Raw genomic sequence first — 13,439 nt, 5'->3', positions numbered from 1 at the left:
TATAGGCACAGGCAATGACTTTCTCAATAGGACCCTTAAAGCTCAGGAAATAATGCCAAGTTAATAAATGGGATGGCATCAAATTAAAAAGCTTCTGCACAGCAAAGGAAACAAGAATGTGAAGAGAGAACCTACAGAACAGGAGAAAATCTTCGTTAGTACTCTTTTGACAGAGGATTAATATTTAGAATATAGAAAAAAACTAAAAAACCTTAATAGTCAAACCCCCTAGTAACCCAATTAATAAATGGGCAAATGAGTTAAACAGATATTTCTTATAAGAAGAAATAAAAATGGCCTACAAATAATGAAAAAATATTCTACATCATGAGCAATTAGGGAATGCAAATCAAAACTACACTGAGATATCACCTCAAACCAGTCAGAATGGCAGTCATCCCGAATACAAATAATAAATAAATTCATTTCAAACTGAAACTTAAGAAGTTTTCCCATTAGCTGGAGTAGCATTTTAATCTTGAAATTTAGATAGGATCCATAAACTTTTTTTTTTTTAAACTTACAGTACATCTATACAAGGGAAATAGGATTTTACTTTCCAATTTAAGGCAGTGATGTAACCCAAGCATATTGTATCTTGGCCAGGCTACTGTGAAAAATCTCTTCAAGTTTCTAGGAGTCAGCTATATCCATCAATACGGTGATACTCTTGATTAAATAAATCAAATTAAGAGTAATTTTTTAAAGATTTTGATTGAAAATTCAGTATTAAAATATCTAATTTAGATGTCAAATTCATTTCTTCAATGTACTTTATAAACAAACAGTCAAATTTTAAACACTAAATATATTAAAAGAAAAATAGCTTTCAAAACAAACCATCTTTAACTGGGGAAGAAGGCTTTCCTATCATGCCTAGCCACACCCCCGCAGGGGCCACCTCTCAGCCTCTAGCTTAGGAAACTATTAGACTCACCGTCAGGTAACTTCTGAAGACATAGGGAATGGCAGCCTCAATATGAAAATCGCTTCTGATCAGAGTGTGCTCAGAGAAGCTTCATGGAGGGGAAACTGGGCTGGCCTTCAACCAAGCTCCTTCTGACAGGCTGCTACAGCAGTGCAACCACCCTACCTGCAGGCCCTGAGACTTTCGAACCCTAAACGTCTTCCATTGCTCAGAGCAAATGCTAGACCTCCACGCAGGAGCCAACCTACAGCATGGTGATGACCTGCTTTCTGATTCATTTCCTCCCTACAAATACGAACAACATGTAATTTATTGAATGCTTATGTTTCAGGCACTAGACTAGGTGCCTAAAATCTTATCTAACACACAACTCTTCTAGGTAGTTAAAATTGTCATCCTCATTTTACACATCAGGGAACAGAGACATACAGAGTTTAAATACATTTCCAAAGGTCACAAAGACAGTAAGTGAGGGGTTGAAGTCAAGGTGTCTTCACCTTGACTTGGGAGGCTGAGTAACCCAGTTTGTTACTTGTGAACTATTCACAACTTGCCTCCTAATAAAAGCCACCTCATCTTGTCAGTGAAATGATCTATGATTCACTTACCTAGTGCTTATCACATAGTAAGAAAAAAATACTGTTATTTTCATTCCCTTTTTACTCAGCAAAAAGCATAAATGAGCATAAGAAATAGATCTACTTTATGTTTGGGTTGTTTGCCAGCTTAGTATGAGTCAGAGGTATAATGAGATTGCCAGAAAAGGTAATCTTGGGCAACTTTACTAATTGCTCAGGACATGGAAGAGGGAAAGGCAGCAGCCCCTTCTGCTCTGAGCCAGCTATACACCATTCCCAGAGATCTGAGCACCACAAATGGAGAGGTCATCGAGAAGCAGAAACCGTCCGGAGCTAAAACTTGAATGACGGGGACAGTTAGCTGAGAGAGCTGACATTACAAGACGATGATAGTTAGGCCTACTTATCATGGTCTACAGGAATGGGACTTAGGCACCAGTATGTGGCAAAGTCTCCCTAGGCAACTGATAAACACTGACATTTAAGGATTACTGCTCTAGGCCAGAGGTTTTCAAATTTAACATGCACCAAATTCTCCTGGGAGGCTATTAAAAGCACAATACTCGGCCCCACCCTTAGATTTCTGATTAAGCAGTGCTGAGGTGAAGGGCTGATAATTTGTGTTTTAATGAGTAAGCATCCCAGCGATGCTGCTGCTGCTGGTCCAGGAACCACACCTCAAGAGCTACCACTCCAGTCCTAGGGTCTGATTTTAGAAGTAGGGAGGTTTTGACAAACAAGGGAAACACTGTACAAAAATAGTTATTCACAACATAACAGCCTGCGTGGTGAGCAGAAGCTGGAACACTGCCCTGGTCACTGGGGATGATCTGTCCAGAGCCCAGGAGGGGCAACACCAGGAGACCCTGGCTTTCCTCACTGCACAAAGGCTATGCATAGCTTTACTTGGTTGGAAGCATGCAAAGGAAAGCTGTTCCTAGTAAATTTTTTTCTCTTCAAACTAAAACACAAATTCAATTTTGACCCACTTCTAAATTTGAAAGCAATGTCTTTAAAAACACCATTATAGCAGTGATACATGTTTGTAATCCCAGTTACCTGGGAGGCTGAGGCAGGAGAATCTCAAGTTAGAGGTCAGCCTCAGCAACTTAGTGAAACCCTGTTTCAAAATAAAAAATATAAAGAGTTGGAGATGTAGCTCAGTGGGAGAGCACTCCAGGGTTCAGTCCCCAGGAGTGTAAAAACAACAGAAAACAGCATTGTAATTCCAATCAAATTCCATCCAGGGCATGTCAGCAAACCATTGGGTAGCTATACAAGCACCAATGGAGAACCCACCAGTCTGATGAAAACCCATTTTTGCATCAGTAGATTCACTACAGAGGTCCACAATCCTGTCTTTACCACGAAAAGAAAGAATAAACTCCATGTGAGAACAATGTGTAACTGTTGAAGGTCAAAAACAAAACAAACAAAATAAAAAGAAAAAAGCTCCTTTATCAGAGCTCCATGGCCTGCCTAAAATGTTTTGTTTTACATTTTGAACTAGAACATCATGATATGTTCATTTATATTTCAACCAATTTATGGGACAGAAAAAGGTGAGAATAAAAATTGATTGAATCAAAATTACAAGTTCTTGAAATACTCATCATGTATTTCACTATACCTACCTCAACTGTATTTTTGAAACATAATATTACAAGGCTGTGGGATAACCAGAGTTCTACTATAAAGTACCCAAATGTGAACAGGGAAACTAAATTCCTAATGTTGTATAACCGTTGGCCTTAAGTATTAATTATTTTAATAACCTAAAATACAAAGACTTGGGCTAAACTCTCTCTCTGTTATTTTGTTTTGTTTTTGCCAAGAATCTACGCTATGACTAGGGTCAAAGATGTGTCTATTCTAAAGTTATTTAATTTTCATGCAATCTGCCTAAAACAGGATCTTTTTAGACATCCTGTAAAGTTAAAAGGTAATATCTTCAAACATGACTCTCTCTCCACATTCAGCTCAGTAGACTACATTAGCCCTAGCATACTAGCACTAAATCATTTATACTGACATTAAATAATTTTTTAACTTTCTAATCTAAGTTTTCCATAGTTCCTACATTATTCAACCATTTCATCTTCTGCATAACAGAATTATCCTCTGAGGTACTAACATGTTTTTACATAAGCCACTTATAAGGAAGATATTTTTGATCATTTGAACTATAACTGGCTTTTCTGACTAAACAAAGACACCCAACATCCTTGCATTCATTTTGAGCCTTTGATTTCTTTTTCTAAGTCATTTGATTGTAAATTGATTAGCAAGTCAAGTTAACACACCTCCACTGTTATCTTACACAAATCTTAAAGATTAATAATTCTTTAAGCACAATGTTAGGAAGAAGGGAAATTCTTAGGCTAATACCTTGCCCCAAAGTCCCTTTATAAATTTCGGACTTGAATGTTCATAGGACTGACCTGATAAATTTGAGCCCTCCCTGGGGTAGAGATGGGTGTGGACTAGAGAAAACAAAAGCCTTCCCATAAGTCTATATATTTGCAAAGTGTATATTTTGCAAAGATCTGGCCTGAGGGATCAAGGTGGACAATACTTAACATCTGGTCTCCTAGAGAGAGGTGGGAGATGACATCTGTTGGTCACTTCCTGCAGCAGGCTGACTTCATGGTCAGATGTTTTTAGAGCATCCACACTGGGGAAATTCCCTGAGGTCAATGTCTGGGTTTAATCATCTCTGGATTTCCTCAGCACCTGAACCCAGTGCTTTGGACATAAGCACTGAAAATTTGGTTAACAAACAATAGTGAAAAAGGGTTTTCTGGGATGGCTAAACACTAGAACTGAAACAATGTCCTTATCCTGCCTCTTTGTCTATGGATATCCCCCTTTATTCAGTTTCCATCTCAAGTCCCATTTCTTTCTTTTCTTTCTTTCTTTTATTTGGTGGTGCTGAGACTCAAACCCAGGGTCCTGTGCATGTTGGAATGTGCTCTACCACTAAGCTACATGTCCAGCTTGCAAGTCCTATTTTCAAACATCCTCTCTGAAACTCCAACAGGACTTTGTATACAACATTATTTTCACCAAGCAATGTTGTGATCACCTCTTGGCTTGCTGCTTAAGAACCCCTCACCTCTGTGAGTGCTCTGGAGGTAGGCAGAGTGTTGTATAAAGCCACAGTGCCACTGTGACCAAAAGCAAGTTCTTAAAAGAATTAGAGCAAATAAACAAAAACTTGCCATTGTTCTGGAACGCAAATCAAATACATGAATTATTCATAAATGAAAGATTTGATAAGAGGGAAACAGATGCAGAAATAGTACAATATGCCAGGGTGGAATTTTTGTTATCTTTACCTAATTAGCTGATTTCTTTCTTCAGTTTCTTGGGGGGAAATGTCTAGTTTACTAGATCACAGAGTTAATGAGCTCTGCAGAAAAAGATAGGTAAAATGATAAGCCCCTCTTTTGACAGCAAGTAGATCTGCCGGCCCTTCACTCCCCCATCCTACTGAAGAAGAGCTAGTTTTTTCTAGATGAGGATCTAATGTTGACCAAACTATAATGCTCACTGATGTGCACTGCTGGGCCCTGGAAGAAGCATTTGATACTCACTCCCTTACTCTTTACAAAATGCTTAAAAAGTAAATCCTTGTTATCATTTTGCAGAAGAAGTTGGGACTCACAGAGTGTAAGTCAGTTGCCTAGAGACACATAGCTCATGGCTGGAGTCTGAGTCCATGCTCTCTCACACCTCGAGAAACCAAGGGAGCCCTTCTGGGACACAGTGGAATAACCAGAGATGGTTCCTGCACTTCTAATGATGTGGTCTTGCTATTGGCAGACTCTTTGCTTTGAGCAAGCTTTAGCAACTTGGGGATAGAGCTAAATTATTTGAAATTTTGAAGGGCCCTGTAGGAGAAACAGGAATGTAAGAAGAGGAAGGTACTCCAAAGTCAGCAGCTCTAGGGGAGAGAATGCAGATGTTAACTGAGGATAGTGCAATGGTGTGTGATGTAACTTTTTTCCTCTGGCCTCTTGTGAAATTCTGAGTAAAATCTATATCATTAATGCTTTATAACATTGTTATCTATTTGGGGGGACTAAGAGGAATGGGAGTGCCCTGCTTCCAGGTGGGAACCAAGGTGGCCACAGAATAAGATGAATCACTGTGAAAATACACAATGAAAAAGTGATGGGCTGGCCATGGTGGCACAGGCCTATAATCCCAGTGACTAAGGAGGCTGAGGCAGGAGGAACACAAGTTTGAGGCCAGTCTGGGCAACTTAGTAAGACCTTGTCTCAAAAGCAGGAGGGGGACCAGAGGGGGTAGCAACCTTGAAATCAGTCCCCAGTACCACAGAGAAAAAAAGATGGTCAAGAATTACTGATTTAAAGTGGTAGTTAAAATTCTCTTTCAGAGATTAGGAATTCTATGAATTTTTAACTGACTCATTAAATATAAAGCAATACAAGTTTTCAAGCCAAGTTTTTAAGGCATATTTGCAGTTAGTACTCTTGAAGTGTAAGAATGGCTAGAATCCTGGGATTTGGCTCTTAGGGTAAAGGATGTGTAGCCCCCCAGTGCTGAGCAGTCAATGTGGCTTTATTCTACTTTCCTGCACTCACCGGTAAGACGTTTCTGGAAGGAGACCTTTCATAATGTGGGTGGTGGTGTTGCCCACGGTAATGCTAGTGTCTCCAAGATCGATGTTATAGGCGAGGATTTCAGACCCATTATTGCATGGCTCTTCCCAGGTCAGTACAAGGCACACGGAGGGGGCGTCGGGGGAGGCACTGAGGGGTTCCTCCTCCAGGACACAGAGAGTGGAGACGGGATCAGGGGCAGATGCTGGTGTCTGGCAAAGGACAAGTTCACTGTATGGCCCTGCTCCAGCTTGATTGAAGGCCTGAAAAACAGAAGAGCAAGGCCAAGGCCACGTCACACATTAGGACATTCTAATGCCTGTATGTTAGCTGCTGTTAGGTAATGTAAAGTAGTATGTTCTGTTTCTAGACAAAGTAAATCCCAGAGAACATTTATTTTAATCTAATGACTACTTTCCAAAAAATGCCAATCACATCCTTCTTCTGTTAATAAAGCAAAAGATGACAAGGGCATCGTCACCTCTAATCATTTTAAAACCACACTTTATTTGCATGGCTCACTTCAGCTCACATAAAGTAATGTATTGTCTCCACAACGATCCGGGTAGATATTAGATGGCAAGTGTTCTTTTGTTGTTGTTGTGTGTGTTGTGTGTGTGTGTGTGGTGCTGGGGATTGAACTTGGGGCCTTGTGCCTGTCAGGCAAGTGCACTACCACTGAGCCACATACCCAGCCCTCTCAACTGCCTTTTACAGTGCAAGGAACCCAGAGTCAGATTAAATAATTTTAGGCCTCAGATTTAGAGGCAAAGCTGGCGCCAGAATCTAGCTCATCTACTTTTTAAGGCTAGTGCTGCCCGGGAATAGCAATAGGGATTTTAAAATAGTATCTACTGTTTTCCCTGTGAACGATTAACTTGTATCTGAAGAAAATTCTTGGCCCCATCTCAACTCACTGGACAGCAGAGCTGATGTGGTGAGCATGCCTGGCTCTGGCAACACTGACGGACATGGCTTCCGGATCACCGTGCTCTTGTTCCTCCTGCTTTATCTGCTGCTTCTCCTCAATCTCCTTTGCTGGTTGCTACCCTCACCCTTACTCCTGCTGCACGCCATGGCTCAGGACACTCTTCCTCTTCTCTACCTCTTCTCAAACTCCTGGAGATCTCATCTAGTCTAGAGTATGAATGTCATTAATATCCTACCCTCAGATTCAGATGCACAGCTCTGACTTCTAGTCTGACTGCCAGGCTAATGTATCTGTACCCAACTGCCATGAACACCTCCATTTGCATGTCAAACCAGCATTTCTAACTCAACTCACAGGGTTCCCTGTCTACGCCATTCCTCCTTAGAAAAGTTCCCACCGCACCTCCTCCTGTGATCTTCTCCATCCTCCACGTCACTCAAGTCATAACCCTGAGTTTCCTCATATGCAGTGTTTCTTATGTCCGGGCCATGAGCACATCTGGTACCACCTGAGTCCTACCACACTTTCTCATCTGCTTAACACAGTGACCTCCTTACTGGTCTCTGTGCCAGTCCCTGCCCCCTAATCTGTATTCAGAGTAATCAGACTGATGCTATCAAAATGTGAGTCAAGATTTTTAGTTCAAATTTCTTCTGTGGTTTTCCATTTTATTCAAAATAAACTTGGAAGTCCTTACAAATGCCTGTAAGACCCTACCTGCTCACCACCCTCCTTCTAGAAAACCCATTAGCACTCTGACTTTATTGCCTGCTACTCTTTCACATACTCTGCTCCAGCTACACTGGCTTCCTTGCTGTCCCAAAGGGACACTAAATTTGCTGCTGCCTGAGGGCCTTTGCATGTGCTGCTCCTTCTGCCCAGAAAGCTTTTACCCCAGAAGTCTACACAGCTCACTCAACCATCTTCTTCAGACCTTCTCAAGTGGTACCTTTTCTGTGAGCCCTCTCTGAACCACTCATTTAAACTTGCAATAGCCCCTGTGCCCCAAGACTTGGGATCCTTCATGTTTTGTATTTCCTTTTGTTGCTTTATATTTTGTTAAAACATTGATCACCAACACAGTAAATAGTTTACATGTGTACTTCTCTGATTAGAATACAAGTTTCTTAAGTGTAAGGCTGCCTGTGTGTTTGGTTCACTGTTTATTTCTGAGAGCTGGAACTGGACCCAACAGTGTATGTTCTCAATACATGACATACATTTTTTTTTTCTTAAACATTTGGCAAACATCTTATAAAACCTCGTTCTCATTAATTCCATAAGAAAGTTAGAGAGACAAATTACAAAACTAAAGTAAGTCTGAGCTCTTAAATCAAAGGTCTAAAACAAAATATACAAGTCCTCTTAGCTAATTCCAAAGCAGCAGGCTAACGTACCTGCTCTTACATTAGTGTTCAAACTCTATGGTAATATTTTGGGATAAGCTAATCTTGTTTCATGAAAACACTGTGACTTTTTTTGGAAGAATTTTAACATCTCAAATCATTTTAAGAATCTATATTTTGAGATTAAAATTTCTTTTTTTATTTGTGGTGCTGGGGTTCAAACTCAGTGCTTCATGCGTGGTAGAGATTTTATTTTTGGATATAAATTTATCTCGGACAGAAAAATAAGATGTTGTGGAGCCCAGTGTTCATGTCAACTAACTCTGCTTGTATCATCATATGATAGAAGGGAAGGGACATGGCTTTTAGAGTTGGAGTTAGTTCAAATTGTGAGTCTATTATTTAACAAATATGTAGTCTTAAGAAAGTCACCCTCTCTGAGACAGTTTTCTCAGCTGCAAAATGGGGATGGTAACACCTAATTAATTCACCGAAGTACTACAAATATTAAAGTTGTTAACAAGCAAAATCCTGGCAGAGTCACAGGCCAACAATAGGTACCTCCCTTCCTTTCCACTGGGAAAATTCTGAACAAAAATAGCATTTTTCCTATTTTTCCAAAGTTCTTTTTATTTTGAATTAATTTTAGATTTACAAAAAGCTACAAAAATAATAGAGGAACTTATGTATATCTCTCACCCTGCTTTCCCTAATATTAACATTTTATGTGCTATAGTAATTGACCACAATCAGGAAATTATCATTGGTACAATCATATTAACTATATACAGAACTGATTTAAACCATACCAATAATGTTCTCTTTTCCTAATAATGTTTCTTTTCTACTTCAGGATTTTACCCTGTAGCCTACTTTCTTTTAGGAAAGTAGCTTAATTCTTTCTTGATTTATAGCACCACTTCTTATCAGTTTTCAAACGAAAATGAATTTAAAAGCATCTTGTACTAAGCAATAGTAAGGCTACAAAATAAATCTGCCTCATACAAACAGAATTACTTTATTATATCTTAATTAAAATATTCCTCTGGAAGAATTTAAAAATTAAATCCTTAGTAAAACAAGAAAAGTTTCACTCAATTTTTATAAAACCCAGGATAGGTACTAAATGATTTATTTTTTTAATATTCAAAAAAATAATCAGATTTAAACTGACTGACTTACTGGGGTTTACCCTTACTTTATAGTCATATCAAATGAACATAATTCAGATGTGGTCCATAGATTCAAGAAACCGTATAGATGGAGATCCTTTTCCTAGCAACACTTCTTCAGCATACCAATGTGGTCTCAGAAGTGTTATCCCCTTCTTTGTGTCTATTTTATAACAAGTACAGACACTTAAAAATATTTTCTACTCCTGATTGTCAATACGAGAGGCAAGGTTATTATGCAGGTTCTATTCGGATCACTGTATCTTTGAAATACAGTTTTGGAAAGTCATGCTAAATGAGAACATACAACCTGAAAGGAGAAAGGGAAGCAGAACATATTGAAGAGATGCCAAAACTCAAAAAGCTTTACTGTGGAGGCAGACAGCTCTTTATTTATACCCAGCCTGTTCCAAAAGCAGGAGAGTGGCGCATAATTTAACCTTTCCCAATGACTCAGCACCACTATTATAAAGATCAAATAATGTGCGGGGACATTGACTCATGGACAAAGGGTTAATTACATCCCAGGTGCTGCACAGGAGAGGGAAGGAAGGATGCTCCCAACAAAAGAGTTGAATCAGAAATGTTTGAGATAAAATAGGCTTTTGAGTTAACAAAAAAAACAAAAACAAAACAAAACAAAACTCCGCTGACCTGGCAAATTTAACATATAGAAGGAGTACTTTCTTCAAAAAGACCATTCCAAAAACACACTGGGTGTACTCCCAAAAAGCAGTGTGTCCCATAACTTCAGTCAGGTGGGACCCTAAATCTGGCATATTTGCTCCCCATCCAAAAGTATATGTGTGTGAAGACAGAATTTTTCAAGGTCAGCACCACATCTGATTCTTCACTCTGTCTTCCTCCTGATCGGGCACTGATCCTGACACAAAGTAGTGCTCAAGATACTGTGCTGAACAAATGAAGAGACAAAGGACCCTGTTTTCTCAGGATACTAAGGTTTTACAAAGGGAAAAGATCATCTATCCAGGAGAATGGGATAAAAGGAACCCATGATCACCATGACTCTAAGACCACTGCTCCTGATGCTACTCTAGGCGGACTCCCAAGTGGAAGCTTACAGACAACCAGCCTTGAACATGGTCTGAGGCAGACTAGTCTGCATTACTCTCATATTTGGTTATGGTTCCATTTTCTCTTCTGTCATTCTAAGTGGCTTTTCCACTGAAGTGTACACCTCAGCAGAATCAAAAGGCATCTTTCCTAAGGAGCTGTGTGCCACCTTCCCTTGGACACAGTGATTCATTCGGTAAACTGAAAAACCCAGCGAGATCAAGATACTTTTAGTGGGAAGTACAGCAAAGAAGAATCTGGTTTTGTTCTTAGAAGTTACAGCCTCCTGGAGAAGAGGAAACTAACTGTAAAATACCAAAACAACCACACTGACTTTTATTTAAAAGAACTCTTCCCCCCATCATTCCTCCTGACAGCCTTTGAATTGATTTCCTGAAGAATCTTTCCCAGAACGCTTGTCCTTGTGAGTAATGTCTGCATAATGCCCACCTACCTGAAGTCTACAGCAGTACTGTGCAGCAGGCAACAGGTCTTTTATCTCAAAGCAGGTGTCTGTCCCGTGATAAATGAGTTCTAAGGATTCTTCATCTTCTCCCCATTCCAACCTGTACTCTGAGATGTCAGCACCAGAGCTTTCAGGGCTCTGGAGAGCAGAAATTCAAGTAGTTAACAATCCCATTGAGAAAAATTTCTACCACGTCCATGTTCAACTAACTAACCTGGGGATAGGAGCAACATGCCCTGGATATTTCAAAAACATATAAAATAAAGGTGTGAAAGACACACTCAATCTTCTTTCATTTCTGATTATTTTCACAATTCTAAATGACACAACCAAGTGGCATGTTAGATTACTATATACAGCCCCCTGTACTTACACACTTTTGGGCTTGGTAGATTCCTCATTTCCCCATATGGGGTAAAGCAGAAGGAACAGAAACTGATGCAGAACCTGTACCTGACTTACCTCCCAACTCACTAGCACACAGCCTTCAGGCGTAAAAGAAACACAAGGTGCTTTGCATTGTCCAGGAGGCCCCGTGGCAGTGGTAATCTCTGACACATCAGAATAGGGACCGTACTGAAAGAAAAGAACACACATATGCATGTATATGGGTGTGTATTTGTGCATGTGTATGCATCTGAAAGGGCTAGCTAACTAAACAAGGGCTAGGGTGACATCAACACAACTGATTAAAAATATCACCTAAAGGTCTTCACTTTCACTTGTGTGCATATCAGGTTTTCTCTTGCAGGCTGTTCTCTGAGAGTTAGATGTCTATTACACATGTCTATGTTTTGATTCAAAAGAACTAGAAAGCTAGCTTACTAAACATTTTCCCTTATTATGACGCCAGGCAAAACATGTTAATTCTTCACAAAACACAGCAGTTGGTTTTCACATTTCTCCAAGGACATCCAAGAAAACTAAGTCAGATGCCTACTGCAATTTAATTTTAAATATATAAAAAAATCTACTTGGAATTGTTGGTTATCAAATTCTGGGTATTTCTTCTGGTTACCGGTATTTTCTATCTTGAACACTAATGTTCCTGTTATGCTGACTTTGCATGAGCCCACCACCCCCACTGTTCAAAGGCTTAGCGGCAGGCATCTTTATGTTATCATGGGTGATCACACTGCTCAGTCAGGTGTCCCTGGAGACTGAGCATATTCTGAGAGAGACATAACCCACTGAAATCACCCATTCTAATAGTGGAAAGAGTTGGAGCAAAGACTAAAATAATTTCCAGGCTAAGGAAGTATGTGACTGTGCTCTCAAAATGATGGGGGGAGGTGGAGATGATTTAAAACAAAACAAAACACTCAAAATTCCCAACATAACTTGCTAAATATTACAGATTGGAGGGAAGGTCTGAACCGGACCTCAGAAGATGACTAATCATACGATGGTTTACTTCCAGTACAATAGGAATGCACCAAGGCAGAAGAGAATTTGTTCAGACAATGAATCAATGAAAGGGGCAAGAAAGGGAAACTCAGATCAGTCCCACTGCATGCGAATCTTTGTTAGGGCAGAGACCCCGGGAAAGCCAATGGGGACAAAGGCAAACACCACAGGGAAAGTCACAGCACTGTGACTGCCACCATCTGCCTTCCTTTCATTTGCCTAACTGTAAATTTGGGGGCACAGGCTTCCTTATCTTCCCACCAATGCTGCTTTCAATGTTTAGACTTCTTTTTTCTTTCATTTTCAAGCACTGGGCTTGAAAATTCCCTGTAATGGGAAATTAGAAGAAATCCAGTTCCTATACAAACCTGATCTCCTACTTCAGACCAAACATTTTCACAGCCAGTTGTGGCTGACATGGAACTGACTAAAGATAAACAGGCTTTACCTCTGAGAGGCCTGAGAGAACCACTAGTAACTATCCAAGTCACTGGTCATGTAATCACTGTCAGCTGTGCTTTATTTTAAATATTTCATCAGTAAATTAAGTAAATTACTTATTTGCATGGAGTTCACCTAGACAAAGCCACTGACCTTTTGCGGGGCTTTAGCACTAGCTTGCTTTACCCACACCCTCTGCCCTCCATTATGTTTCTGCTCATCTCCAACACAACCAAATCTCTCACACTTTTGGGGCCACCTCCTGCTCATTATGAATTTCCCTCAAAATCCACATAGTTCTACAATTTCGAAGAAAAATACAACAACCCACTTTGAGGATAACAAAGACACGTACACTCTCAACCTTTGAGAGTCCATCTTGGAAACATCAGATGGAGCAGGAGAAAGGAGGGCCAGAGAGGTCTAGAGTTTCCACCTGAAACAAATACAAGCACACTGGCCTCCCTA

The 13,439-nt window shown here is 39.9% G+C and overlaps 1 protein-coding gene across 2 annotated transcripts in view; it reads right to left on the bottom strand.

Moving 5' to 3' along the window:
- Fndc3b (fibronectin type III domain containing 3B) overlaps nt 1-13,439 on the bottom strand; it is a 338,390-nt gene that overhangs the window by 36,562 nt on the left and 288,389 nt on the right. For both annotated transcript variants that reach the window (XM_047563477.1, XM_047563478.1), the window contains exons 20-22: nt 11,586-11,699; nt 11,112-11,261; nt 6,117-6,397 (exon numbers count right to left, since the gene is read on the bottom strand). In XM_047563477.1, the coding sequence (XP_047419433.1) occupies nt 6,117-6,397; nt 11,112-11,261; nt 11,586-11,699 (545 nt within the window). The remainder of the gene's footprint in view (nt 1-6,116; nt 6,398-11,111; nt 11,262-11,585; nt 11,700-13,439) is intronic.

Source organism: Sciurus carolinensis, chromosome 9 (assembly GCF_902686445.1).
Source record: "Sciurus carolinensis chromosome 9, mSciCar1.2, whole genome shotgun sequence".
Lineage (NCBI taxonomy): Eukaryota > Metazoa > Chordata > Mammalia > Rodentia > Sciuridae > Sciurus > Sciurus carolinensis.
This window is presented reverse-complemented; position numbering and strand designations above follow the sequence as displayed.